We start from the raw sequence: 27,181 nt of genomic DNA on the forward strand, positions 1-27,181 counted from the left end.
TGAAGAGGTAATATGTGAATATGAATATGAGACGGGTAGACAATAGTTTAATCTAATAGTAAAATGAAAATTCGAGGACGAATTTTCTTAAAGGAGGGGAGATTTGTAACATCCTCAATATTGGGTTAGTGACTAAATTGAAATATTTTAGAATTTATTGGTCAAAGTAGATAAATTGAAAGTTTGGGGACTCACAGGAAAATTTGTTGTGTAGGATTTAAATATTAGAAGGAATTATGGAAGGGTAAAATGGTAATTTGATGGAAATATATTTGTTAAGTGGGGATATATATGGGTTATACGTGGGATTGAAGGAGAAAATGAAGCTTTCTAGAGTTCTCTTCTTCATCCTCTTCCAACCGTGAGCTCAAGCTTGATAAGGTGAGTTTTCTAGACAATTAATTATTCAATGAATTTAAGTTGGGTTTATGATTCTTAAGTGATACTTAAGCCTAAGGAAGGCTTAAGCTAGCATTAAAACAAAGAATAGAGGTATTAGGAGGAATTAAAGTTAAGGAGTTTTTAAGTGAAATTTTGATGGTGAGTTAATAAGCTATAATGGAGGCTAAATTTGACTTGTCCTCAATTTAGTTAAGACAAACGAAGTGTTAAAAGTGGAATTAAATCATGTTGCAAAGTTGGTGAAATTCTTGAATTTCATGAGGAGGATAGGATTATGAGGTTTAAGATGAAATAAATGAGTATATATTGTTTTAAGTATGTGTACTGGAGTTAAGAATAAAAAAGGGGGATGAAACATGAAGGATTTAAACTAAAATAGATGAGTTTTCGAGTTTAAGAAGTGAATTTTGGGCAGAGTGAATCGGTATACATTCAATGTGTACCGATGCATCAAGGGTAAAATCCCAGAAATTGTTCAAGGTGTATCGATGCACATGAAGTTTATCGATGCACTCTTTTAAAATAAAAACATCAAATGCCATCAGTGTATTGATGCACAAGTAGTGCATCGATGCACCCCCTTAAAATACAAACATCGAATGGGATTTATGTACCGATGCATAGATAGTGCATCGATCCACCCGTCAAGGGATGCATCGATACATGGTTTAGTGCATCGATGCATACCTTCATTAAAAGATGAAAATAGCTTTATTTTTAGCCTAAGGAGTCATAATTTAGAATATATTAATTAGTATACTGATATGTATCAATGTATTACTATGTAGATTTAGAGCGTAATACTGTTCCGGAACAATCGAGGGATTAGGATCAAATCAAAGCAAGCAAGGCTAAGGTGAGTGCATAATATAAGTATAAGGTAATGGACATAAGACTTGTGATTAGTCTATTTCCGAGGTAAATGTCATAGTATAATAGTATGAACATGCATATATTATAGTTTAGATTAAATGTGTGTAAGTTATATATGTTTACATAAGAATGTACTCAAATGCTTGTGTGGTAGAATATGAGATGGATGATTATCTGCATATGTGTTTATATGTTATAGTGAATGTTACATAATATAGATATGTATATAAATTTATGAACTTATATGACTATGAAATATGAATGTGATATGTGCATATGAGAAGACTAAGTGATATGAACTATGTAATCATATGAAAATAAGAACATGTGAAATGAAATATATTATAAGGAAACATGGAACTCTATAAGAGTATTACATGATGTGTGATAAAGAGCTATAAGTTTGTGCTTATGTGATAGAAATAAATGATAAATACAATAAAAATACCCATGTTATGTGATGTGAGAACCATAGGTATAGTTGGCATGCCAAGAGTCGAGGGTTCATAGGTCTTTTGAGACATACAGAGATCCTTCGGGATATACATAGGTCATTCAGGACAACTTTCACATGCCCCTAGTGGGACCCCATACAAGCTGTGGTGACAGCATAGTGCACAACCTCAATGTACTCGCATACCTTAAGTTCTCAGCAATGTACATGGGCCTATAAAAGATATGAAAAGAGTTTGTATGATTGTATTTTATCATGTTACCATTGCTTTCTTTGAATCACGTAGCATATGAATTAATAAGGAGATTAATAATGATCTACGCATATGTATTTATTTATTGATATGTAATTTGAGATGATTTTGTCTGAAATGATGAAATGAAATAAGGTTGGATGATATGGAATATAGTATGCATATAATGTGACTGTTATAAGTGTATTTTATATTTTAGTATGCCTCACTAAGTTTGTGACTTAGCGTGTAAGGGATTTACACGTAGGTACCGAAAAGCAAGAAGACCGGTCTTGGGAACAACAGAACAACATATCCTCATTTGAAGATCAGATCAGAAGCACCTAACGTAGTATGTTGGTTTATATTTTATATGTGTTGGCATTTAAATAGAGTCATATAGTATATACGCTCTGATCGATGTGTAATGTTTTGAAGTGGTAATGTAAATAAACCGCTTTTATTTTAATGAAAGTTTTAAATTTTCCTTGAATTTTTTCAAGAGTCAAAGCTTTGAAAAGTCAATGTGACACCTCAGATTCGTATTCGGGTCGGATACGGGTTGGGGGTGTTACAATCTTTCTCATCCTCTCCAAGTACAAAGAAAAGTTTAAAACTGTAAGAACTCTAAGCATCCTCTGAAATTTCCAAGGTATGAACAATAATATCCTCCCTCTAAGCTTCAATTCAACCCCTCCTTTGCAAGTTTTGGTTGTGGTAGCCAAACATGAGTTTAGGGGAGGTTTATGGAACCTGAGAATTCTAGTTTGTTTTTAAGAGATATGAGTTTAAGGATTTGTTTCTTGCATTATCGTAAGTTACAAAATGAGTTAACAACTCATTGTCCCTTGTCTCGATTAGTGAAATAGAAATGAGAAAGCTTTAAGGTAAGGGGCAAGGAGAAACTAGTCCTTGGGTGATTTGAGGACGTTTTCCAGTAGCTTAGCACCAAGATAACATGTTTCTAACTTGTTCATACCACATGTAGATCATTATATGTGCATAAATGATTAGTTAAGTTCATGAAGCATGTATGAGTAATTCATGGTAAATTTCACGCTTGATTTTTTAGCATGAAATGTGACTCCTTTTAACACCTAAAACCTCAAATAAGACTTAAATAACGTTTATTTGCCTTAGTAGGACGAATAGGTGAAGTTAGGCCACATTTTCGTACCCAAAATAGGGTATTTTTGGGCAGAGTATCGGTATTGGAAGAACAATACCAATATTGTTTATCGATTAGTGTAAAATGAGTGTGTTTTGGGAAGGGAGTATCGATACTTGTCCAAGGAGTATCGATATTGTTGGTTCGTTTTTTATACACATAGGGTGCTATCGATACCGGGGGCACTTAAAGGATTCCAGTAGCCATTTTTGTATTGATACTCATGAGAGTATCGATACCAAGGGTAAAGTGTCGATAATGAGGTATTTTTCAAAACATTGAAGCCATTTTTAGTATTGATACTCGAGTAATATCGATACCCTCCCATGGGAGTATCGATACTCCAATAAGAGTATCTATACCTAAGTTTTTTCCAAAACATTGAAGCTATTTTCGGTATTGATACTCAAGGCGGGTATCGACACCGAAGTCTCTTTAGTTGTATGACGAATCATTCATGATGTAATATCCGAATATAGTCTGTTACTGCATTAGGCATTTCATTTTCCAGCTAGATGTGGACGCCTCAATACTCGACGGAGTAAGTTGGTCGGGTACATATCCAATACACGTCAAATTCTAGATTGTGCCCAATGCTTGAGAGCCTATATATGGGCTAGGGATGTAAGCTTCTGATGCGTGTAAATTTTGATTCTTACCCTGATACCCTCGAGTGTTCAAGGTAGGCTAGTGTGTTGTCCCGAGATGTAGAAAATTTCTCCGACCATACCACTAGGTCTATCTTATGTTTGTTTATATACTTTTGCATACCCATGACTTTACACAACAGCATGTTCATGTAATGAATGTATGTAGTATTGCATAGTTATTATCGTAGCACTGAGCTTGTGAGCTCAGCGTTCAAAATTTATTTACGCGCGCAGGTCAATAGAGAATTGACGAGGAGCCTATTGCACATATACATTCCAGATCAGTTGTCTTCAAAGTATGACTTGAGTCTTTTAGAGAGCATGTATATATGTGGACCTTGTATTAATTCAAGTCATAACTCTGTTTTGATTTGAAACTCAATATTTGTATTTTGTACATATCGGAGCTTCCCGTATTTTGTAAACCTTAACTTATGATGTTTTATTTCATACGATGTTGAATGATTTGTTGATGCTTTACAAATGTTTTGAAGAAAATTTTTTGGTTAGCCACTTCGGTGGTCCGTGTAATGCTTTAACTGTATTATCTTCAGGTTAGACCGAATTAAGGTGTTACATAGTACCTAAACTATTATTTTTGTTCTATTTTGGTACCAAAATTTTATTTCTTTTCAAAATCATACTTAACGTTTAGTTTATATTTTATTTTGGTACCCGTTGTTAAAAACTTAATGGTGATATTAACATGTCACCGTAAGGTAATGCAATATCATCATTGGAAAAATAGAAAATATATCATGCCAGCAATTCTATTAATTTTTTAACTGTGGATACCAAATTGAAACCTAAACTAAACATGAGGTATAATTTGAAAAAAATAAAGTTTCATTGCCAAAACAGAACAAAAATAATAGTTTAGGTACTGAATATGCAGCTTACCCTAAAATTTAAGATATCCATTTATGTTGTCATGTTTTATATTATTTGCTACATCAAGCAATACTTTAATAATTTGTTTATTTTTATATTATTTGTGCTCCGACTAAATTTATATATAATGGGAGAGTGATTGAAATGAGAGGAGAGGATTGGAACACGAGACAAGTAATCTTATTCCTAATTTCTATATTATTTTTCATTGGAAAGGCAAGGGATCTTGTGATTTTTTGCCCCATATCCTTTGATTGCTCCTTTGTTTTAAAACTATGAATGGCCAAGCATCAATAATGCTATTTTATGCACTCATATAAATACAGGTGTTGTTGATTTATATTATTTGTTTTCCTTATAATATATATAATATATTCGAGAGTGAAGTCAAAAATTGTGTTAAGGGAACTGACATAAATTTATAAATTTTAGAGTTAAAACTAAATTATTTGTTGAAAGACTTAAATTGATTTATTAATTTTTGGATTAAGAGTTCATTCATTTTAAAAAATAATTAAATCTCAAAATTTTTATTCAATTATGTATTTGAATAATTACTATTATCTTTTGAAGTTGTTTTAGCCACTGATATGTACTATTTCTCTTTATATCTAGGGTTGGAGCTCCCTTACGGCCCAAGGAGCACGTCTCCTGTTAAAATTTATATATTTGATATAATTTTAGTTTAATAGTATTTTAGTTCATGTAAAAATAAATATTTTAATTTAAAAATATAAAAAAAATTTAAATATTTAATCAAGCAGGGGTCGAACTAAAGAATGATAAGTCAGTGTTCTCTAATTTTTTTGTCTAATTACAATTTAAGTCATTGTAAGTTTAAATATTAGACAATTAGAAGATGTCTTTTGAGTTTTGAGGTTTTTTTTTTTAAATTTAGGATAAATACAAGGTAATATATGTACAAAGACTTTCAACTATTTGACAATGGATGCTCATACCCCTAAATACATGCTTGAACTCTGGACCTCAAGGATAACAAAAATCCCTTAATCACTAAGGTTGTTTGGTTCATGCTGAATTTCGAGTTTAAATACCTAATAAGTCTTTATATTTTTCTTAAATAGTCTAGTATTTCTGCCCTGCTATTTAATTTTGGCTCTATCCTATTTATATCTCACCGACTATAAACCTAACAAGCATGTTCATATACCGAATTAACCTACCGAATCGAATTAGTTCGATTAATTTGGTTGGCCACATAATTAGTTCAATCGGGAAACGGTTAATACTTTTTTCAATATTTGTTTAACTATTAATTCGAATCAAAATTGGTTAATTAACCAAAATTATTAAATAATATATATTATAAATATATTTTAAGTTCAAACCCATTAAAAATTAATACCCATTATTTTTTTAATCACACTAGACTCATTAAATTACCAATACCTAATTAATTTTTAACTCAAATAAAAAATATACATCTATTATATTTAAATTAATCTAATTATAAAAAATTATAATTTTTTTTGGTCAATTCGATTAACTGGCCGAAATAATTGAACTTTATTCGGTTCGATTAATATTTTTTTAAAAAAATCAATTTTGTTAACGGTTAAAGAAACAAGTTCAATTAATTCGATTAATAATAATTCGATTCGATTGGTGACCAGATTAACCGTTTGAACATCCCTATTCGTATATTATCCGTCAGGCTTCCTATGAAAGATAATTAGATAAGAGATATTTTTACTGTTTGAAATTACATAGCCTCCTCCTCCTCCTCCTACTACTATTATTATTATTATTATTATTATTATTATTATTATTATTATTATTGTTATTATTATTATTAGTGACAGAGAATAAAAAAAAGGATGAAACATGTGCGCCCCGATTATCAAAGATCTTGGCCACCTGTTGCTTGGTCGACTGCCAAACCCTAATCTTCCATATTGTGCGTCAGGTTTGTTGGCCCCCAACCCTTTTGATTTGCTTGCCAATGTATTGTTTAGTAACATGGGGCTTTCAAACTCACCCAATTATATATCTCCCCCCAGTATTATATTTAAATTATATAATGTTAATGAAATATGCGATATTAAATGTTAAAAATTTAATCAATTATTCAAAATTTAATTGTCGTTTTATTATAAATTGTAAAGAGGAGTGTGTAATAATTTTCCATGTACAGATTTATACAATGAGAGTATATCAAGTAAAAAGTCTTGCAAAAATATCTCTTGTATTTGCTAAATTGTATGAAATTAAAATGCATAAATGAAAAATGTAAGATAAAGAGAATGCATCTCAATAGTTTTGGGTTTTAACAACTATATCTAGGGATGGGTATGAGACATGAATTCGACAAGTTTCGACCCGACTCGACCTGATCGGGTCGATTATTTTAAAAAAAATAGGTTTTATTCGGGTCGAGTTCGAGTTTAAGGTGAAAAATACCTGACCCGAAAAAATTATTTTTTCTTATATATTTAGGGATAATTTCAATAATACTCATATATATATTATTTTATTTCAATTAAATCCCTATTTTTATTGAATAAAAATAATAATTTTTGATAATATATTATTTTAGGTCGGGTTCAGATTTTATCTCAAAAAATATGATCGAGTTTGGGTCAAGTAGAAATGTATATTTTTCGAGTTGAGTTGAGGATTTATAATTTTTGGATTGAGTCGGATGGACAAAAAATCTGACACGACAAGATCCATGTGCATCCCTAAATACGTCTAGAGGTATATGTATATTATCAATGAATAAAAAAATTCTGAAAATATATTAAATTTTATTTTCAGAATTTTTTTAGTCTCCCGGAATATAATTTTTTTTTCATATGTCAGTGATTGCCATATGTTTTAGCTGCCTCAAATAGTCTCTACAGACACAGTCTCTCTTAGTACTAAATAACCCATATTCTCGATTTCTCTCAAAACAACCAAACAACGTCAACATCATCTCTCAAACCAAGAAGAAAAAGGGTCTTCAATGGAACCAACACAAAGCTCCCTATGGTCATCTCATTTCTACCCTGAAAAAACCCCAAACCCTGACGATGAAAGGGAGCCGATGTTCGAGAAACCCTTAACCCCCAGCGACGTCGGGAAGCTGAACCGGCTCGTTATCCCCAAGCAGCAGGCGGAGAAGTACTTTCCACTCGGAGGTGACTCGGGTGGATTGCTTATGAGTTTCGAAGACGAGTGGAGCAAGTGTTGGAGTTTCCGTTACTCGTACTGGAACAGCAGCCAGAGCTACGTGTTGACCAAAGGCTGGAGCAGATATGTCAAAGAGAATAAACTCGATGCTGGTGATATTGTTTTGTTTCAACGACACCGTCTGGATTGTAGTAGGTTGTTTATAGGGTGGAGGAGGCGCGGTGCTCCGGAGGTGGCGGCAACGGAGTATGGCGGAAAAGCCGGTGGGGATGAGCGGTGGGGATTATCTCACGTCCATCCTTATCTTGGGCACATTCAAGGCCTTGGGGCTAATGTGCCATACCAATCCGACCGTCTTCATGCAGGTATATTAAATTATTGTCATATCGTAAACTCTTATTTTTCCCCTTTATTTTTAATGAATAGATACTGATTTTTATTTTATAAATTTGGGATTATTTTTAACTTGGAACTCATTCACACATTGGAGTGTGAGAGACACATTCCAACTATATGGGAGCAATGTGCTTCTATACGGTTGTTTTCTGGAATTTGTTTTTGGATGAGTTTCTTTGAATATATATATGTATATATATATATTAATTGAATTAGAAAAAATTATTCAGAAGGGTATTGGAATATCATAGTTTATCAAATATATTTTAATTCGTTAGTTATATATTTCAATTAATTATTCAATGATATGTATAGACTTAATGATTGTATCATGATGGGTGGGATTATTGATAACATTGGAGCATGTGTTTGCTGTGTTAAATATATTTACAGGAAGCATGATTCAAAATGGAGGAGGAGGTGGTGGGAAGCCAAAGAGGCTGCTACGGCTATTCGGGGTGGACGTCGACGTTGAGTGCCACCTTGATGTCTCCGAACCATCCACGTCGGAAAGCTCATCGGTGTTGAGTCGGGGTCCGACCACCCACCTGTTTTACTCTCAGTCCTAAACTTAAAGATTGGACGGCAACTGGGTAAGCAATGCACATATTCTCATAGGCTATTTCAGTGGGGAATTTACATCTATTTGGAAACGTGCACGTCTCTGCTTTTAAATCTGATTTCTTTTTTTCAGTTAGTTATATATTGTATTTAGAGGGTCTATCCTAAAATTTTATGTTTGTGAATTCTATTAGAAAATTTTATTATATATATTCACTTTCAAACATGTTTTTAGATTCATTATCGGGCTATTTCACCATCATCAGTGAGTCACTGCTACAAGCTTAGATTAATTAATTAAGAATGTTAATAAATTAGTAAAGTCAAATATTGTGTTTGGTTAGGTGCTGCTGCTTCTAATGGGACAGATTAACAAAAGCATAATTAATGAGGTCGACTAGTTACCACGTGGCCTAATCCCAAAAGTTGCGACGTGGTTTATTTGGGTCCAACTAATTTCAAAAATCCAAGTCAAAATATTGTTGGGCTGAAATTAAAGAGATTGGCAATGATTAAAATGCCGTCCAAATAATTGAGAATCAACAAGGGGTGGTGTAGTTATAACAGTTGGGCACGTAATTCTAAAATTGCTGCAAAAATAGCTGCTCCATCAAAGGCATTGATGATTACAATGCAATTTTGTTTACATGACTTGTTCCATTTTTTAAATGATTACAGGATAAAGATGAGAAAATCACGTGATGTGATATCCACCGACTTGGAAGTTCAAAAGAGTACTGAAAATTATTTAGACAAACTGCCCTATGCAAGGGCGGTGATTTAAGCAAAATGTCCAACCAGGGGACGTTTTCGTTTTCAAGTTTACTTAACAACCAGAATGCGGTAGTGGTTAGAAATGATAGGTGGTTTATTATATCTATAAATTTTGTAAAAAATAAATTTATAAAATCATTTTAAATTTAAATTTATTTTATTTTTTTTTGTATAAAATTTAAATATTATTATTAATGATCAAATTTTAATTCAATTAATATGATTATTATTGTAGTATTTATACTCAATAAAATTTAAAAAGAAAAAAATAAACTTGAATATTTAATAAATTTACTATCTATAACATGTATTTTGAATAATGAATACTTAATTTTCTATCCAAAATACTAATGAAAATATTTAAATCAATAAAAAAATAAATTGAACATTTACAAATATCTAACGGTTCTTGAATACACCAGGCATCAACATGCTCTCCCCCTATCTTGTGTTTTTCATTTTGATGTTATCGTATTTTGACCACCTTAGTCATTCTCATTGCTAAAAAAAAAATAAAAAAAACCCAAGAATAGTAAAATACACTTTTTTTTTCAGGGGGTGCAAGCCTACCTAAGGCATTTCTCGGGCTCTGTTGGTTTACATTTGTGTTTTTATCTATTTTGTGCAATTAATGAAGAAAATGCAAAACAAGGAATACGGTGATTTAAAACAGAATATGCCAACCATCTGTTACTCTATACGAAAAGCATTGTTTCTCTTTTAAAGGCTATACAGCTATTCAGGCTGCCTCCTCCACATTTTCTTCAGAATCCACTTCGCTCATCTCCATTTCCTTTACTTTCTCAAGCTGCCTCAAGAGGTCTAAACGTTCAGATCCATATGTGGATGGTATCTGCCATGAAACAGACAGTTAGCTAGCCATTGAGAAATAGAGGTTCAACACCTGAAGCAGACATTAACAAGGAGGACACACCAGCGCCGGCACATATCTTTGAATGGCAGCCAACATGGCTGCATGCCCAACAGCAGTAACCTCAGGCATAATTTTTCCGTCACAATAAGACATAATAGATCAATGGTAAATTGAATTGTAAATAAAAGATGATAGGAAAGGTAACATTAAAAGCTGTAAGTTGTTCCAATCATGTAGAGGTATGAAACTACTAATTTTCTAATTCTCTAATAATTTAAGGCTCGCTCGACATTACTTGCCTGATATACCCAGCATGCTAGATGTTTATGCTATGAGCCTCTATTTTGGATAATGAGGGAAGGGAAAAACTTAATTTAAAGAAGCTTGTAGGTGTTAAAGATACCTTACATGAAAAAAGACTTCCATATGAAATTATAGGAGAGTATTCTCTCTAAACTTAAATTTTCAGCCCCCAACTCTTGTGGTCAAATTATTAGCAAAAGTCTTGCTTTTTTGTTTATTGATCCAAGAGTGGTGATTTATGTAGAAGTCCCATGATCGATATGAATTGTGCATGAGGAAAACAGAAATGATGGATCAGCAATGCATTGGCAGAGATAGACTTGACAGAATGATGTATTATTTTAACTTACAGGAAGAAGCATCAAAACACTAATAGGAATGACTGATGCCAAGTCGGTTAGAGTTCTCCGAAGAGCTTTCTTTTCTTTTTCCGCTAATTCATCCCCTATCAGGGACCTTCTAAGAAACTCCGTTGCAGCAGCAACATCAATGGCTAGAAGCTGAGTTCCTTGCAAGACGTCCTGTTTATTGGTAAATAACTCAGATTATGGCATCATGAGAAAACTATAGATGACTTCTTAAAGTGGTGATTGTAATTATATACACCACAATTAGTCAGACCAAGACATATTGATGAAGAGTCAAACAATCGATAGAAATCATCCAACACAATGACCTTATCAGGGGATCTTAAAAATCCAGTTCATAATTCTTCTCATGTTTCATGAAAAAGGGGAAAATTACATTAGCAAGCCAAAAGTTACTTTGCATGCTGTATAACCTACTTCCACATTATTCGTATACCCATGTCAACATGATAGTGTACAGAAAGAAGTAACCACCCTTGCTACCTACAAATAAACTAGTTGTTTTAGTATGCTGAATCATCATACGGGACCAGAACCAGAACCAGAACAGGAAACATAGCCGAAGCTTTTTTATTAAATAAGAACCAAGTATGCTTCAATGGCATCAAGAGTATACAGTTTATAAATTATCATTATATAGAAAATGAACCACATGTTGGACTTTAAACTGCAGAAAGTTCCTCTAGCCTTTAACCAATCTAATAAAGCCTTATCATGGGCAATATAGAAAAGTTTTTTCAAGGTCTATGAAAGGTTTCAATTAGTCAAATTAAATTTTAACATGAGAAAAAAATTAGTCATTGAAAATAATGACGAATTCTTTCGTCCAAAAGTTGGAAGAACGCATGTAAATCAAACTAGAGAGATCACAGAATGATAATATACAAACATTATTTGACTTATCCTCAAGAAACTCATACCGTGCTTGTTTCTTTTATCTTCTCTAATGATTTTTCAATGATACTTTCTTTCTTCTCAACCTCAACCAATGGAGCACGTCCAATGTCATCAATAGAGCTAGGACGATCAACTGTAACCTTAACATCCTGAACAAATTTGAAAACAGTAAAGCAAATTAAAAATGGAAGAATATTAAAGCCATTCTGAAAGGTTCACGGTTAATATATCATGCATCATCATGTTTCTCATTCTTTTAATGGATGCATCTTTTGTGACAAAACTACAGTTATAACTGTCAACAGATTGAGCTTACCTCCTCATATGCTGACTTATCAGCACTTCTTTTAACACGCTTCTCAAGCTCAATTAGTTCATTCCTTAATTGTTCAAACCGGTGGATTTCATTTGGTTCTGAATCGGAATTATTGGCCTTTGAAGCATTCTGCTCAATCAATTCATTTCCCTGGATGCAATAAAATTGCAAATAGCTTTCATTTACATAAAATTCACAGAGATTTCCAACACCATATTATATGCTTTAGCACCTGGAATATGTGTTATCATAATTATAGTCTTAAGAATTTTTTAACATAAGTGTATATTTGACAGTGTATCTAAGAAAGAGGTGCTAAAAAGCATGATTATTGATGATAGATTTCTTCTCAGATTCTTCACTACCCTCGAACCTTCAATCCATGATCATGTTCAACCTTCCATACAGTTAAACAACTAAAGCTTGATGTACATGTACACAGCTTTATAATATTTTAATTAACAAAACAGAAGTTGAAACCAGGCATTATTTATCTATTATTCCAACATCTCAACAGTATATCTCCAGAGTTAAAAGGTCCAGTTCTCAAGTCCTTTGGAATTAGATCTTGAGGCCCAATTACTGGTGGTGATATAGACCAACAGGAGAATAAATGGCATGCAAATCTGATACTAAAAGGACCAAATGCTACCAACAAGTGTAAAATGCTACTTGTGAGGCAGGTTATACCGATTTCTCTATAGCTGATAATCTGCACCAGGCTTCCTGGATGAAGGGTGTAAGAAGCTCCATAATCCACGATACTTATTGACAACTCTAATGAAAAAGACAAATAAAATAAAGATGCATGGTATGGTTGAACTAGCATTAACAATAAAATCCGTGAAAGCAGGTAAAAACTGTAGTGTACAGCTTAAGTTGCCACCTGTTGCTTCTATCATTTGTTAAAGATTTTGTTCTAGGATATTCTTGCTGCTCACTAAAAGAGGACTGGGAAGTATCATCACCAGCTTCCTGAATGAAAGTAATGAATGTACATAATTTCAAACTAAGCTCACAAACATTTTCTATAATGTGTAAGATGCAAAATCAAGGCATGGACTGCCACGTAAACAATGTAAAACACCCAATCACGGAAGGGGAAGCATAATTGCAATTTGAACTAAACTATTTATATTGTTGCAAAGTCAATCATGCAATTTACAAAAAAAAAAGGAAAAGCCACTCATGTAGTCTATGGTATATGTTGTGCTGATCGGCAACTAACCCCATGAAACTAATTACACTAATTTGCAAATACGCAGCAGAAAAATTTCTTTTTCATTGAAGCAAAAGGCAAAAAACTATCTTCTACATGTGGCACTGAAAAGCCAGAGCCATCTTGCCATTCTAGCATTAATTCCATAGTGAAGGCAGTACCAGAATATATGGTATTTAACAAAAATAAAATTAACAGAAAAAGTGGTAGGAGGGGTAGGAAGAAACCTGTCGAAGAAAAGCTTCTTTTGCTCTGAAAGATGCCTCCAAAAATTCAGCCTCTTTCTTTAGTTTCCTTATTTTCTCAAGGTCGGAACAAGCTGCCTGTAATTGTTCTTTCCCAGAGTAAGAACTTGAACAATGCAACTCTTGAAGCAAGTTTTCCAATCTTTTCAGAGCTTCTTCAATACTCTCTAATGCCTGAAACCAACATGATGCCACTGCATAGTTAGAATTCAACAAGTTCAAATAAGGCACATATAGACTGCGGCAAATATGAGAGCAAGAGTTCTATCCATACAAGCATATCAGAAGAGCCGCAGCAAGATAAGAACGGAGAAAGCAATTATGTCTTTGTGAGTTGATTACTTAGGCAGTTTGTGTAGGAACATACGTGTCAGAAATAGATTAAATTAGTAATGCTTTTAATAGGATTTTGTGAATATTTCTTGTAGTTACAATCCCTTGCTTTAAGGGGGTGTTTGGATCAAGGAATGTGGGATTCCCATGGGAATGGAATCTACATTCCCATGTTTGGTTGGCCGGGAATCTCATTCCCGGTAATATTTTATTACCAATAGTAGATTTTTTGGGATATATTACTGGGAACGTCATTACCCCCTTTCCTTAGATATTGTTGGATTACCGACGTTTTGGACTAAAATGCCCTTAAATTTTTTTCCTTTCAAAAATATCCTTCTTCTGTCATTGACTAATAAAAATTCTATGAAGGTTAAATTACAAATTTATCCTTAAACTATTTTAGATTTACAAAAAAATTCTATAATTAAAATTTTATATGAAGTTCATGGGTTAAAATAAAATTTTACCCTTTCATTAAACATTTTTATATTTTCAATTTTATAAAAAATATATATATAAATTTTATGAATTTAATTTTTTTTTAAAAAATATATAAATATTTTCCAACTTGATAAAAAAACAAATATATAATGACAATTTGGTCAAATATACATTCCAATAATATTTTATTCCTTTACCAAACACGGTAATCTTACATTCCTGCTAAACCAACCAAACACAAAATACAACATTCCCAGTAATCTTATTCCCTGGTAATCTTACATTTCCACTGGTAATCTTACATTCCGTGAACCAAACGCACCCTAAGGGATTATATCTTTCCCTAGAATTAATTTCTTTCCTATCTTAATGCTTACTTAGATAGAGATATAGCTTGTATATAAATATGTAACAAATCCTATTGATTAAACAGAGAACTACTATGATTTATCACATGGTATCAGATTAGGTTTCGACAATTCTAATTCCTAATTGATGGCCAATACTTCTTCCTCTGCTTCTTCCTCTTCTTCTACTGAGATTACCTCCTCCTCTTCTACTCAGTCCACCTTAGCTTCTGCCACTATTGTTTCTAATTTCACTAAGGAACAAATTGCAGATCTTCAGAGGATGTTTCGTCAATTAGCAGGGCCTCGAGCGGGTAATCTAACCATGGCTGAACCAGAAGGTAAAACTTTTCCTGCAGCCCTTCTTTCTCAACAGTTGACCCGCATTTGGGTCCTTGACTCCGGGGCTTCAGATCACATGACTAGCAACAGGACATTGTTTAAAACTTTTTCGGCTACATTTGGCAGGGCTATTAAAACTGCAGATGGTTCCTTTTCCCAGATTCATAGGCATGGTTATATCTCTCTCAATAAGAATATGCTTCTTGATAATGTCCTTTTTGTACCTAATCTTGCTTGAAACCTTATATCTGTCGGTAAACTTTCAAAGGATCTAAATTGTGCTATCAATTTTAATGAATCTGGATGTACTTTACAGGCATTGGACATGAAAAAGATGATTGGCAATGCTAGCTTGCACAATGGCCTCTATATCCTAAATGACCCTCCTTCCACTTTCGAAACACCTCATAGTTCTTTCACAGCCTTAGAAAAAAATGATATTGTTATGTTATGGCATTTTAGGTTAGGTCATCCTAGTTTTCAATATCTAGCAAAGTTATATCCTTCTCTTTTTATTAATAAAAAGTCGCATTTGTTTAAATGTCATATTTGTTCACTTGCTATACATACCAAAGCATCCTATTCACCATCTAAATATAAGCCTTCATGCCCTTTTTCTTGATCCATAGTGACATTTGGGGCCCTTCTAGAGTGAAGAATGCTAATGGCTGTAAGTGGTTCATTACATTTATCGATGACCATAGTAGGTTAACTTGGACTTATTTAATGAGAGACAAATATGAAACTTTTGTTATATTTGAGAGATTTAATACCATGGTTGACACCCAATTTCATTCCAAAATTCAAGTTTTTCATTATGATAATGGCAGTGAATTCTTTGCTACATCGTTAGGTGATTTTTTCAAAACCAAAGGCATAGTTCAAATCAGTTCCTATGTTGACACTCCACAGCAAAATGGCATTGTCAAGAGGAAAAATAGACACCTTCTTTGATGTTACCCGTTCTCTTCTCTTCACCAACAACGTTCCAACCTACTTGTGGGGAGAGGCCTTGTTAACTACCACATATTTGATAAACTGTATGCCTAGTAAGGTTTTGAATTTCCATACTCCTCAATCCATTTTCTTGGAGAGTTACCCCCACTTCAAGCTTATTTCTTCTATTTTACCTATTAAAGTCTTTGGCTGCAATGTGTTTATCCATAATTCTGCTCCTAATAGGTCCAAGTTCGATCCTAGATCCCTAAAATGCATTCTAGTAGGGTATTCTTCACTAAAGAAGGGTTATAAATGCTATCATCCACCTTCTAAACGATTTTATGTCACTATGGATCTCACATTTTTTAGCAGGACCCCTATTTTCCCAAAGCTGAAATTAAGGGGGAGACATGGAATGATTTTCAACCTTATCATCAACATCAGGTAACCTCTCCTAATTTTTCAATACCTTCAGATTTGTCACCTTCAAATCCACCTTTATTACCTAAACCTACTACCTTTCCTTCCATACCTTCATATTCTTCTACACCCACTCCTAATAATCATCCTGATACTTCCAAAACTACACCTCCTAAACAACTTTTGGTTTACACAAGAAAAAAGAAAACTATACCTGAGGCTATTCTGCAATCTGATACTTGTCGAGAGTTGGATTTAGGTCTAGCTGCTAATGTGGAAGAAGAAGGAAATGAGTACAATAAGTGCACTTCTCTAATCTTGATGATTTTCCTATTGCCATTAGAAAGGGAGTAAGACAATGCACTAAACACCCTATTCAAAAATTTACTAGTTACAGCTCTTTATTGACGTTTTTCCAAGCCTTTACAGCTAGTTTGAGTGAAGAACAAATCCCCTCAAATATTGATAAAGAATTAAAGGATCCTAAATGGAGAAGGGCTGTTGAAGAGGAAATCAGTGCACTCGAGAAAATGCTACATGAACTATAACAGACCTTCCACAAGGCAAAAAACTTGTTGGTTGTAAATGGATCTTTGCTGTGAAATATAATTCTAATGGCAGTGTACAGAGATACAAAGCAAGACTAGTGGTAAAGAATATACACAAACCTATGGGGTAGATTTTACAGAGATTTTTGCTCCAGTGGCTAAACTCAATGCAGTTCGGGTACTACTAAGTCTTGCTGTCAACCATGACTACTTGATGATAAAAATGCCTTTCTCAATGGCAAACTCGATGAGGAGGTCTATATGAAGGTACCACCTGGTTTGGAGTCTATTGAAGGAAATCAAAAATGTGCAAGCTTAATTGGTCACTATATGGGCTAAAACAGTCCCCTAGGGTCTGGTTTGAAAGGTTCACCAAAGTGATCCTAAAAAATGGTTACAGGCAGTCCCTTGCCTATCATACACTCTTCATCAAGAAAAATTCCTAGAACAAAAGAGCTATCCTAATTGTGTATGCGGATGACATAATCCTAACTGGAGATGATGATGAGGAAATTAGCAGTTTAAAAACACTCTAAACAAGGAATTTGAAACTAAAGGACTTAGGAAAGTTGAGATACTTCCTAGGTATGGAGGTTGCAAGATCTAAAGAGGGGCTCATGATCAACCAAAGAAAGTATGTTCTTGACTTACTCAATGAAGCAGGTTTTTTTAGGGTGTAAGCCAACAGATACACCAATGGAAGCCAACCTGATATTCAACAAGGAGGCAGCAAGCTCCTTAGCAGATAAAGATAGATTTCAAAGGTTAATGGGAAAGCTAATCTACTTGTCATTAACCAGGCCAGATATAACTTTTTCAGTAAATGTAATTAGTTAACACATGGCTAATACCAATGAAGAACACATGGCAACAGCTAACAGGATCCTGAAGTACTTGAAGAACTCCTGTACATGGTTTAATGTTCAAAAAGTCACAAGACAGATGTGTGAAAGTCTTTACAGACTCTAGCTAGGCAAGGGACTTAACAGAAAGGAGATCTACTAGTGGCTATTGCACATTTGTGTGAGGAAACCTTGTTACTTGGAGAAGTAAGAAACAATAGTTGTTTTGTGAAGTAGTGCTGAGGCAGACTTTAGAGCCTTGACATTGGGAATGTGTGAAGGAATCTGGATACTTAAGCTGCTAAAATAATTATACCCTGAACAAGAAGATTGTTCTGAAGTTCTTTGTGACAATCAGTCCACAATTCAGATTCGCCAAAAATCCAGTTCAACATGATAGAACAAACATGTTGAAATTGATAGGCACTTCATTTCAGAGAGAGTAAACAAAGGGATGGTTGCTCTTACATCCCTTCAGAAGGACAATTAGCAAACATGTTTACAAAGGCCTTATCAAAACATGTATTTGACAATTTTTTATCCAAGCTGGGATTATACAATGTATATTCCCCAGCTTGAGGGGGTGTAGGAAAATACGTGTCAGGAAATAGATTAAATTAGGAATGCTTTTAATAGGATTTTGTGAATATTTTGTACAATCCCTTGCTTTAAGGGATTATATCTTTCCCTAGAATTAGTTTCTTTACTATCTTAAAGTTTCCTTAGATAGATATATAGCTTGTATATAAATATGTAACAAATCCCATTGATTATAGTACAAAATAACAGAGAATTACTCTGATTTATCACAGTTTGTTATTTGTTATTTCTCTTAGTTTGTTTAGATTAGATTAACCTTGTCTCTAGTTTAAATTTCAAATGTTTTGTATAGTTGTTAGTTTTCCTAGCAGGGTAAAACTCTAGGCTGATGTCTATAAAAGACTAACTCTGTAAACTTTAATGAAATGTAGAAACACTAAAACAAACCTGTTTTTCCAGTTTCCACATGGTATCAAATAAGTTTTCGATTTCTAAAAACATATGCTAAATCCTTCAGGTATAATCGAGAAAGAAGCATCACCTAGTTATAAGGTCATGGGGAATCTGATAATCAGTGCCGACCATCATACCATCATACTGCAGTAAAGTTTATTTATTGATGGTAAAGTGAGCTTTGTAGCTACTACTATCCTATATGATTGCGATTTTCAACCTTTATGATTCTAGTGCGCGCATATATTTCTAACGATTCTTCTACTTTCAAGGACTCTTACTTTTGCTATGCATAAAACATTTTATCATTTGCTTGCTCCCTCAAAATCACATGTATTATGGAGAACAAACGATGTAATCAGCCAACAAAACAATGCAGTTCAACAACAGAATCTAGCGCACACAGAAGCCAGACAAAGAAAAAATATGGGATGTTACATTCATTCAAGAATTTTGCAAGCAAAAGCTATGACATCTTAGGTTTCATGGGAAAAAGACGGAAGCATTAACAACAGATCCGCCTAAAGCATATGAATAAAAAAATAGGCCCCGCCGAGACTTAAATGCACACCATTAGTATCAGCATAGTCAAAGAAGCTAGTTCCAAACTACATAAAATCTACTTTGGAACAACTTATTTCAAAGGAAAAAGGAGAAACCTTATCAAATGAATCTGACTCTTTCTCATTGACTAATCCAGCCCCACTAACAGGTCTAGTCTCAACCATTTTCCTTCTGCATCACATTTCCAGCAAGTATAATCACAGATTAGAAATCATTAAATATAAAGCAGTAAAGTACCACTATCAAGGGAATGCAACACTTTTATGGCATAAAACAAACAATAGTAAATGTTTTCAATATAGCAATCATGCATCTACTTGAATTCAAAAGTGCATGCAAATGTGTGAGAGAGAAAAAAAAGAGGGGGGTTCAAGAGAGAGAGAAGGAAGCAAGGAATACTAAAGTTAAGCATCCGCAACTTACGATGGCATCCTGAATTCTTTCATGCACATCATCAAATTGTTGTGCCTAAACAATAAAGATAACAACATTTTGCTCAAATCACGCAACAGAGATCAATATAAACTGGCTATCACTAGTCAACTGTAAACTCCTTTACCCTCTAGACAGGAATCTTGCAGCCTTAACACTAGAAGGATTTTCCAGCCATCTACTATATTTAATAAAGCTCTGCATCCAATGAGAACAAACATCCAACACTTCAGGAATAGCTTTAGTATTAGGTGGACCTTCTCGTCTACTTTTATGTCCATGAGACTGTTTTGATGTGCTGACAGTGCCAGGATAAAAAGGAAGCCAGTCTAGCTCCTCGCATACGACCTAATGGATTAAAGATAGGGTCAGATATTTGTCATAAAACATATTTGTCAAGCGGTAATAACCAAAAAAAAAATCATGCAGCTAACCTCAACATAGAGCTGATAAGAACTTATTGATGATAGTTGGGGGTAGTACAATACGCTGCCACCTATAAGATACCTACAAGAAAAGGACATGGAATTAAATTCACAAATAAATCATAGGAACGGACCTATCATAATAGAGGAGAAGGTTAATGTATTCAATGATACCTAATGAAGCTTTCAATGGGATCATCTATAACATCATATCCATTTGCATATAAAAAACCCTGTGTATTTCTGCCTAAGGCAATAAAGAATCCAAAAATGGTCAAATCCCTTTCCAATACCTGCAAGGAATTAGTACAACTTTCAATGAACCTTGACCAAAATAAAATGCGATATGTAGATGTTCTCTAGCATAAATTATTTTTCTTCCTCCAATTATCATAATTTCACATTTTATCCATCATATTCTAAAAGGATGTGGGAACCAAACCATCTTGTCAACAAATTCATCCCCGAGATACAAACTCATTAGATTATTTTATAACCTTTGGCCAGGATGCTAAGTTCAGGAGATGAAAAAGAAACAGGGTGTCTCAAAAAGCAACAAATCATAAACTGTCACTCCAAACCTCAATGCTTTCAGATGTTGTTAGCCTCGACCATATTTTCTCTCTATCTATAGCTCTCAGCAGCTGCTTCTGTACAAGATCAACCCAGAAAATAACCTCCTCTGAATCTTGATCATTTTCCACTCTGCATGCTGCAGCTCGGGGACCAAAATGGACAAGAAATTCTCTGTGTAGCCCACTGTCCTTTATAGATTGATAAACTTGGTGAATTGGAACAAAATCAACCAGCATATCCATAAGTCTACCAGTTAAGTCCGGAATTGTGGAAAAGAACTGGGAACAGGAAATTTTAGCAGAACCAAGTTTTGTGATTGCAGCAACACAAGTCAGGGAAAGCATGAGAAGAGCTCTGTCACTTGCAGTTCCTGCAGATGACAACTTGCCTTTCCAGCACCTAGGAGCAGACTAAAAGAGTCAGAATATTACCACAAGCTTCACTGCTATCAAGCGCTTCATAAGAGGCCCACATGAAGAAGCAAGAGGTGATTACTTACAAATCTGTGGCAGCAGTGAATTGAAGGTCTCCTTCAAAATAATTTACAAAAGAGGTCACCACAGCTGGAACTTGCTCATTCCGGAACCAGTCATATGCTTCAGGTTGCTTGGCTGATAGTTTCTCCCTGATTAAGCCCTCTAAGGGGGCAGATTGACTCAATAAACTGCATCAACATGATTATTAGAGGATGCTAGAAATGCTTAATGAAAAGAGAAGTAATATAAACAGTTTTCCAGAGAACTAACTGATTAGAGTTATTAGAAACACATAAATGAGCATATTGAAAACAGAGTTTTCTTATGAAAATAGAGAATGACAGAGAAAGTGTAAGCCTCTTTCAGCAAACTTGATAGAACGGAATTTCAAAATTACAACTATAACATAATCTGCCTCCATCACCGAAGCAAAATAAAATACCCATTAACTACCAAGCATTATCTACTGCACATTTCACAGCACAAAATGATTTCCTTTAGGTATTTTGTTCTGCAGAAATAACAGGTTACTATATAACAACTAGAGGAGAGCAACCATAATATCTAAAATCATTAAGGTCCCATTGTGACATTGATATTTATAACTTGTAAAGCCAATTGTAACATGGACCATATTCAAGATGGGAAAAGATTTCAAATTTCTTTACTGCAAAATAATCCGAAAAGCATTTACACAAATTGATGCTACTTTTTTTATAGAAGAATAGGCCTCATTAAAAAAAAACCTTCGTACCCTCCATGTTACGTTAGTAACATGTAGAACATTGAAGGAGGAAAAGAGTACCTATGACTTTTATAAATCTGAACAATAATACACTGCCAGACCCTAACATCCTGCTGAAACACCATAACAGAAATTACAAAAGACTGAAAACAGAACTCCCTACATAAATGTAAACATTCCTACACCTCAACACAGCCAACACAAGGCAAATAATCAACCTATCTCATCTTTAGCTAATTTGTCAGCTTCCCAGTTGGCAGCCCTCAAGATATGCCTTAAAGTAATATCCTTCCCTGCCATAATAGAGATTATATCCTTCACCAAGGATTGGAACATAGGGGTGCCTAAACCCAGATTTTTGATCCACTTCAGAGCATTACTTGAATCCGATTCAAGAATAATCCTCTGATTAAGAACAGAACCTGATTCTTCCAGAAGATACAACCCCCTCTTAATCGCCATTAATTCTGCCAGGTTAGGAGTCCACCCCCAACTCTTTCTGAGAACCACTGAAGCAACATACCACTGTTGTTCCTAATCAGACCACCTATACCTCCTTTATCCCAACCTTTCACCATCGCTCTATCAACATTAAACTTTATGAACCTATCCGGAGGAGGAACCCAGCAAGTTGGTTGAGAGCAACCCTTTTTCTGTCTACCCACATAATCAACAAGTTTTAAATCACCCACAAGGGAGTCTAAAGGGATATGCACACATTGAATCTAGCAACAAACCAAGAAGCTATTCTAAATCGAAACTTTCCTTTCTCAAAAATAACCTCGTTCCTACATTTCCTCACTGTCCACGTCACCGCCCTTGGAATAAATTTCCAAATCATGGAATTCGAAAAGTAGATCATCCCACAAAATGAAGAAATCAATGACGTTCTTTGGAATCACCAAAGACACATTCCAAATATTCAAAAATCTATACCATAGGCCCCATACTACCTCACAATGCAAAAAAAGATGTGAAACTGATTCCACCTCCCTACCACACAGTGGACATAAGGGATCATCAATCCCAATCACACCTCGCTTCAACAATTCGTCCCTAACCGCCACTATCTGATGAACATTTAAATGTACATAAGTACGTTTATATAAACTTGAACAGGCAACAAAATAGACTATACTTGAACAATATTTGTGAAAAGTAAATACCCATAAGCTACATGAAATATAAAATATATGCAATGCACTACCTTCTTTGGGCAAAAACATTTGTATCCCTGTCTCTACTATCACCTCGAGATGCAATCTCGATAGCAGCTTGGAGTAGGGAATACACAGCAGCCTGAAAAAATGCATGAAATTTTCAGGCTTAAATGATACCTAATAATGAAGCATACATACTTTTTGCATCAAATTAAAGTATTAAACATATTAAAAAAAGCTTAAAGAGTGAATCAAGACCAACCTGATAAGAGAGTGTTTTCACCCATGCATTCCTATCTACACCAATCCAGGCCGTTGAAAACCAAGACAATTTTGATAACGAGCCTTGTTCTTTGATTGATAGCTCAAAAACCCTGGCTGCATCATGTAAAGATTGAACAAGACCATTACTATAATCTTCACCCTCCAGTGATTGGTTAAGCTTGGTCCTTATGCCATCTATGTCTGTACTAGTACTGGTTTGTGAAGTCCCATTGAAAGTTACACCATCTTCAGCTGATGCAAGAGGAAAACGGAGTCCCATCCTTCTTGATTTACCAAAGGCTGAAAAATATTTCCTACAACCCCACTAGCCTGTGATTATCTAATGAAGTCTTCCTTATTAGACATTTCTTCCTCAGATTACCACAATTTGTCAACCTATAACTGGATCTAGCCATTCTTTTGCAAGAAGCATGGGTTCCAAATGAACTCCGCGAAAGACATGGATTTGAAGGCCTGCTAAAACAACAGAACCAGCAAGGCGCAAGTGTCTTCACACAGCATTAATAAAAAGAACACTAAGTGTATCATATAACTTATATCTTGTTAACTACAGATATTCTATAGCAGGCATTTTTTAAATTTCCTTCCATCCTCCTTCTAAAAGGTTTTTAAGTTCTAGTTTAATCCATAAACCAGCAGCCAGATAACTCTTGGTCTTTGAGTCAATTGAATTGGTAAATACATGATCAGTTGAAACTTATTTCTTTAACTTTTTTTAGCAATCCTAAATATAATATTATCAAAAACTTCAAACTTAATACCTCATAAAACATCATCTTAATTCATGTGAAGTGAACCACTAAATTTCAGAAATAAGTCACTTGTTAAAATAATCCATGAAAAACCACAATTAAGTTCCCCCCCCCAAAAAAAATCAGCTTCTTAAAACAGCAATGTGGTCTGGACTTTTTCTCTTCTTTGTATATGTATATCGAGCTGTTTGGCTAGCAAAGGAAACGAAACAGCTCGCCAGAATCGGACATGAAAAATTAGCCTTCATTTAACCATTTTCAGCATCAAATTTTCCAGGGGAAACAGTTTAACAAGTATCATAATTTAATCTTAAACGAAATAATTATAAATAATGAACGTAAATCGTTCAGCCGAAACCAAAAACAAACAATCCGCAAGTGAAAACAATAAGTTAAAGGGGAAACAAAATAAAATAAGGAGAATTCTAAGCACCTCGAAGATACAAAGCTGTGATGATGGAATTTAATCGACATGAACAATTATGAAGGAATCGAAGGGAATGCTTTTAGCGTTTGGATTGCGAGAAAATGTGCAGGGAAAATGGTGGGAAAATGAGGAGTAATTTTTATTTTATTTTTTTGGGAGTAAAAAGAAGAATGAGAGGCGGCTGACGTGCAGTCTTGTGATGGACGTTTATTAATTTATTTTTAATTTTTTATCCGTCGACGTGGAGAAACGGATAATCACAGAAACAGGCATCGCCTTCCGCTTTCTTTCTTGAGAAAATTGAATGGAAAATTTAGACCCAGGAAAAGATTAAAAAATTATTCAAATGGTAATATTTAATTTTATGATAAATTACACGTTTAAAAGTTAAATTATTAATTTTGTTTAATTTTGATATCTAAATTTTATTTATTTTCAGAATCATATCTACATTTAATTTAGGTTTTAATTTAATATTTTATCATTAGAAAATTAACATAATTATTGATGTGATATTTATTAAATTTTACACACCGTATAAAGGCGGGATGACTAAAGTGGAGGGCCGCTACTGGAGTTTTGTGTGAAAAGAAGGTGTCTCTAAAACTTAAGGGAAAATTTTATAGAATGACAATAAGACCAGCGATGTTGTATGGATCAGAATGTTGGGCAACCAAGAAGGATCATGTAAGGAGGATAGAGGCCGCAGAAATGAGAATGCTTCGATGGACATGCGGTAGGACTCTGTGGGATATGACAACAAACTCTGCTATTAGGATGTCTTTGTGGGTAGTGATTGTTTCCGAAAAATTGAGGGAGGGAAGACTACGGTGGTTTGGGCATGTTCTTAGGCGACTACCGTCGGATGCGGTCAGGAGGGTAGAATCGATTACAGTCGACAGTTCCAGAAGGAGAGGAAGACCAAGGCGAAAGTGGGAAGAATGTTTGAGATCTGATTTGATGGATTTAGCCCTTACCGAGGACATGACCTTTGATAGGAAATTATGGAGACTTAAGACTATGGTAGTCGAGTAGTGTGGGTCACATCTCTAGGGTGTATCATCTCTGTCTTCTTTTAATGCCTTTGTAGTAATTTTCATGACTCCTACTTTTTATACGTTTCTGTTATTGGTATTTATGAAGGCTTAGAACTGGGCTTGCTATCGTAGACTATTGTGTATCATTCTCTTCACTTTTAAATTTAGTTGGGTCTTACGTTTCTGTCTATATGCAGAGATTTTTTCGCAGGGGTTTTTTGCAGGGATTACTGCCCATTACAGACGCGCATATGATATTAATAACTGCATATGAATACTGTTCAACTATGTATTTATGTATTTATTTATATATGCATTGCATTTATCTATATTTTTAATTTTCTGACTGCCGGAGGTCTTCCACGGAAATACTCAACCTGGCGTTGGAGGCAGCCTACTACCCTACCTCCCCCTTACCCCATTGCATATGGGAATTGGTTGTGTTGTTGTTGTGTTGTTGTCAACCTTATCGTTAAGTTTTTAAAGCGAGGTACCAAAATGAAACATAAGCGAAACGTTAGTCATGATTTTTAAGAAAATGAAGTTCGAGTGTAAAAATATAACAAAAGTGACAGTTTAGATATTAAACTTGTAGTTTACCCTTAGTTTTATGGGTAAAGTGCATGTTTATTACCTAAACTATTATTTTTGTTCTATTTTGACACTCAAGCTTTATTTTTTTTAAATCATACTTAACATTTAGTTTAAATTTTAATTTAATACATGTCATTAAAAATTAACAAAATTACTGACGTGACATTTTTTATTTATTTTCAGTAATGATGTGATATTATTGATGATATGTCAATATTATCATAAAGTTTTTAATGATGAGTATCAAAATTAAATTTAAACTAAACACTAAATGTGATTAAAAATATCATAACAAATAGTTATTTTTTAAAAAATTAAAAATTTTATATTTTTTTAATTTTTAGTTTAACTAAAATATTAGTGTTTATTTTTCTTATGAAATTCGGTGTTTTATGTTTCATTTCGTTAAATTGAATTGTCAATGTCTGTTAAAATAATATGTTATCCAATTAATATTTAACGCATGATTTAATTTTTCTTTATTTTAGAAAAATAAAAATACATTATTTTTATATTTCTTTTATTCTATTCGTATATCGTTCCTGACTTTTTTCGTCTTTTCAAACCTTATGTTGATATTGTTAATCATACTAATATTCGATCAAAATGTCATCATCAAACCTTCCTGCACCTTTCCCCCCACCCCCCACAATCATCTCCAACCCCTCTCCATCGTCATTCTTCTTCTTCCTTTAAATCTTTAATATTAGTTATAAATCACAAATTAGAAGATTTTCAAACA

At 34.0% G+C, this 27,181-nt stretch overlaps 2 protein-coding genes across 7 annotated transcripts; one reads left to right on the forward strand and one right to left on the reverse strand.

Moving 5' to 3' along the window:
• The first annotated feature begins 7,524 nt into the window (after positions 1 to 7,524).
• Positions 7,525 to 8,913, forward strand: LOC120165685 (B3 domain-containing protein At2g36080-like). The gene is made up of 2 exons (XM_039175152.1): positions 7,525 to 8,170; positions 8,595 to 8,913. The coding sequence occupies exons 1-2, from the start codon at positions 7,639 to 7,641 to the stop codon at positions 8,768 to 8,770; spliced, it is 708 nt and encodes a 235-aa protein (XP_039031083.1). The 5' UTR covers positions 7,525 to 7,638; the 3' UTR covers positions 8,771 to 8,913.
• Positions 8,914 to 10,043: 1,130 nt separating this feature from the next.
• LOC120165705 lies at positions 10,044 to 25,004 on the reverse strand. 6 transcript variants are annotated; one of them, XM_039175162.1, is made up of 16 exons: positions 24,815 to 25,000; positions 23,607 to 24,082; positions 23,392 to 23,483; positions 21,463 to 21,627; positions 20,969 to 21,362; positions 20,562 to 20,680; positions 20,397 to 20,469; positions 20,090 to 20,310; positions 19,954 to 19,998; positions 19,626 to 19,701; positions 13,741 to 13,932; positions 12,295 to 12,444; positions 12,002 to 12,127; positions 11,064 to 11,234; positions 10,471 to 10,530; positions 10,044 to 10,389 (listed from the first exon to the last, which is right to left on the reverse strand). In XM_039175162.1, exons 2-16 carry the CDS (start codon positions 23,886 to 23,888, stop codon positions 10,276 to 10,278), a joined length of 2,280 nt encoding a protein of 759 aa, XP_039031093.1. In that variant the 5' UTR covers positions 23,889 to 24,082; positions 24,815 to 25,000; the 3' UTR covers positions 10,044 to 10,275. The 6 variants fall into 6 exon arrangements, with proteins under 6 accessions (XP_039031093.1, XP_039031094.1, XP_039031097.1 ...); XM_039175163.1 differs by having other exon boundaries at positions 23,607 to 24,085; XM_039175166.1 differs by lacking the exon at positions 11,064 to 11,234 and having other exon boundaries at positions 24,815 to 25,002.
• Positions 25,005 to 27,181: the final 2,177 nt, after the last annotated feature.

This window comes from Hibiscus syriacus, unplaced genomic scaffold, assembly GCF_006381635.1.
Source record: "Hibiscus syriacus cultivar Baekdansim isolate YM2019G1 unplaced genomic scaffold, ASM638163v2 tig00111587_pilon, whole genome shotgun sequence".
NCBI lineage: Eukaryota > Viridiplantae > Streptophyta > Magnoliopsida > Malvales > Malvaceae > Hibiscus > Hibiscus syriacus.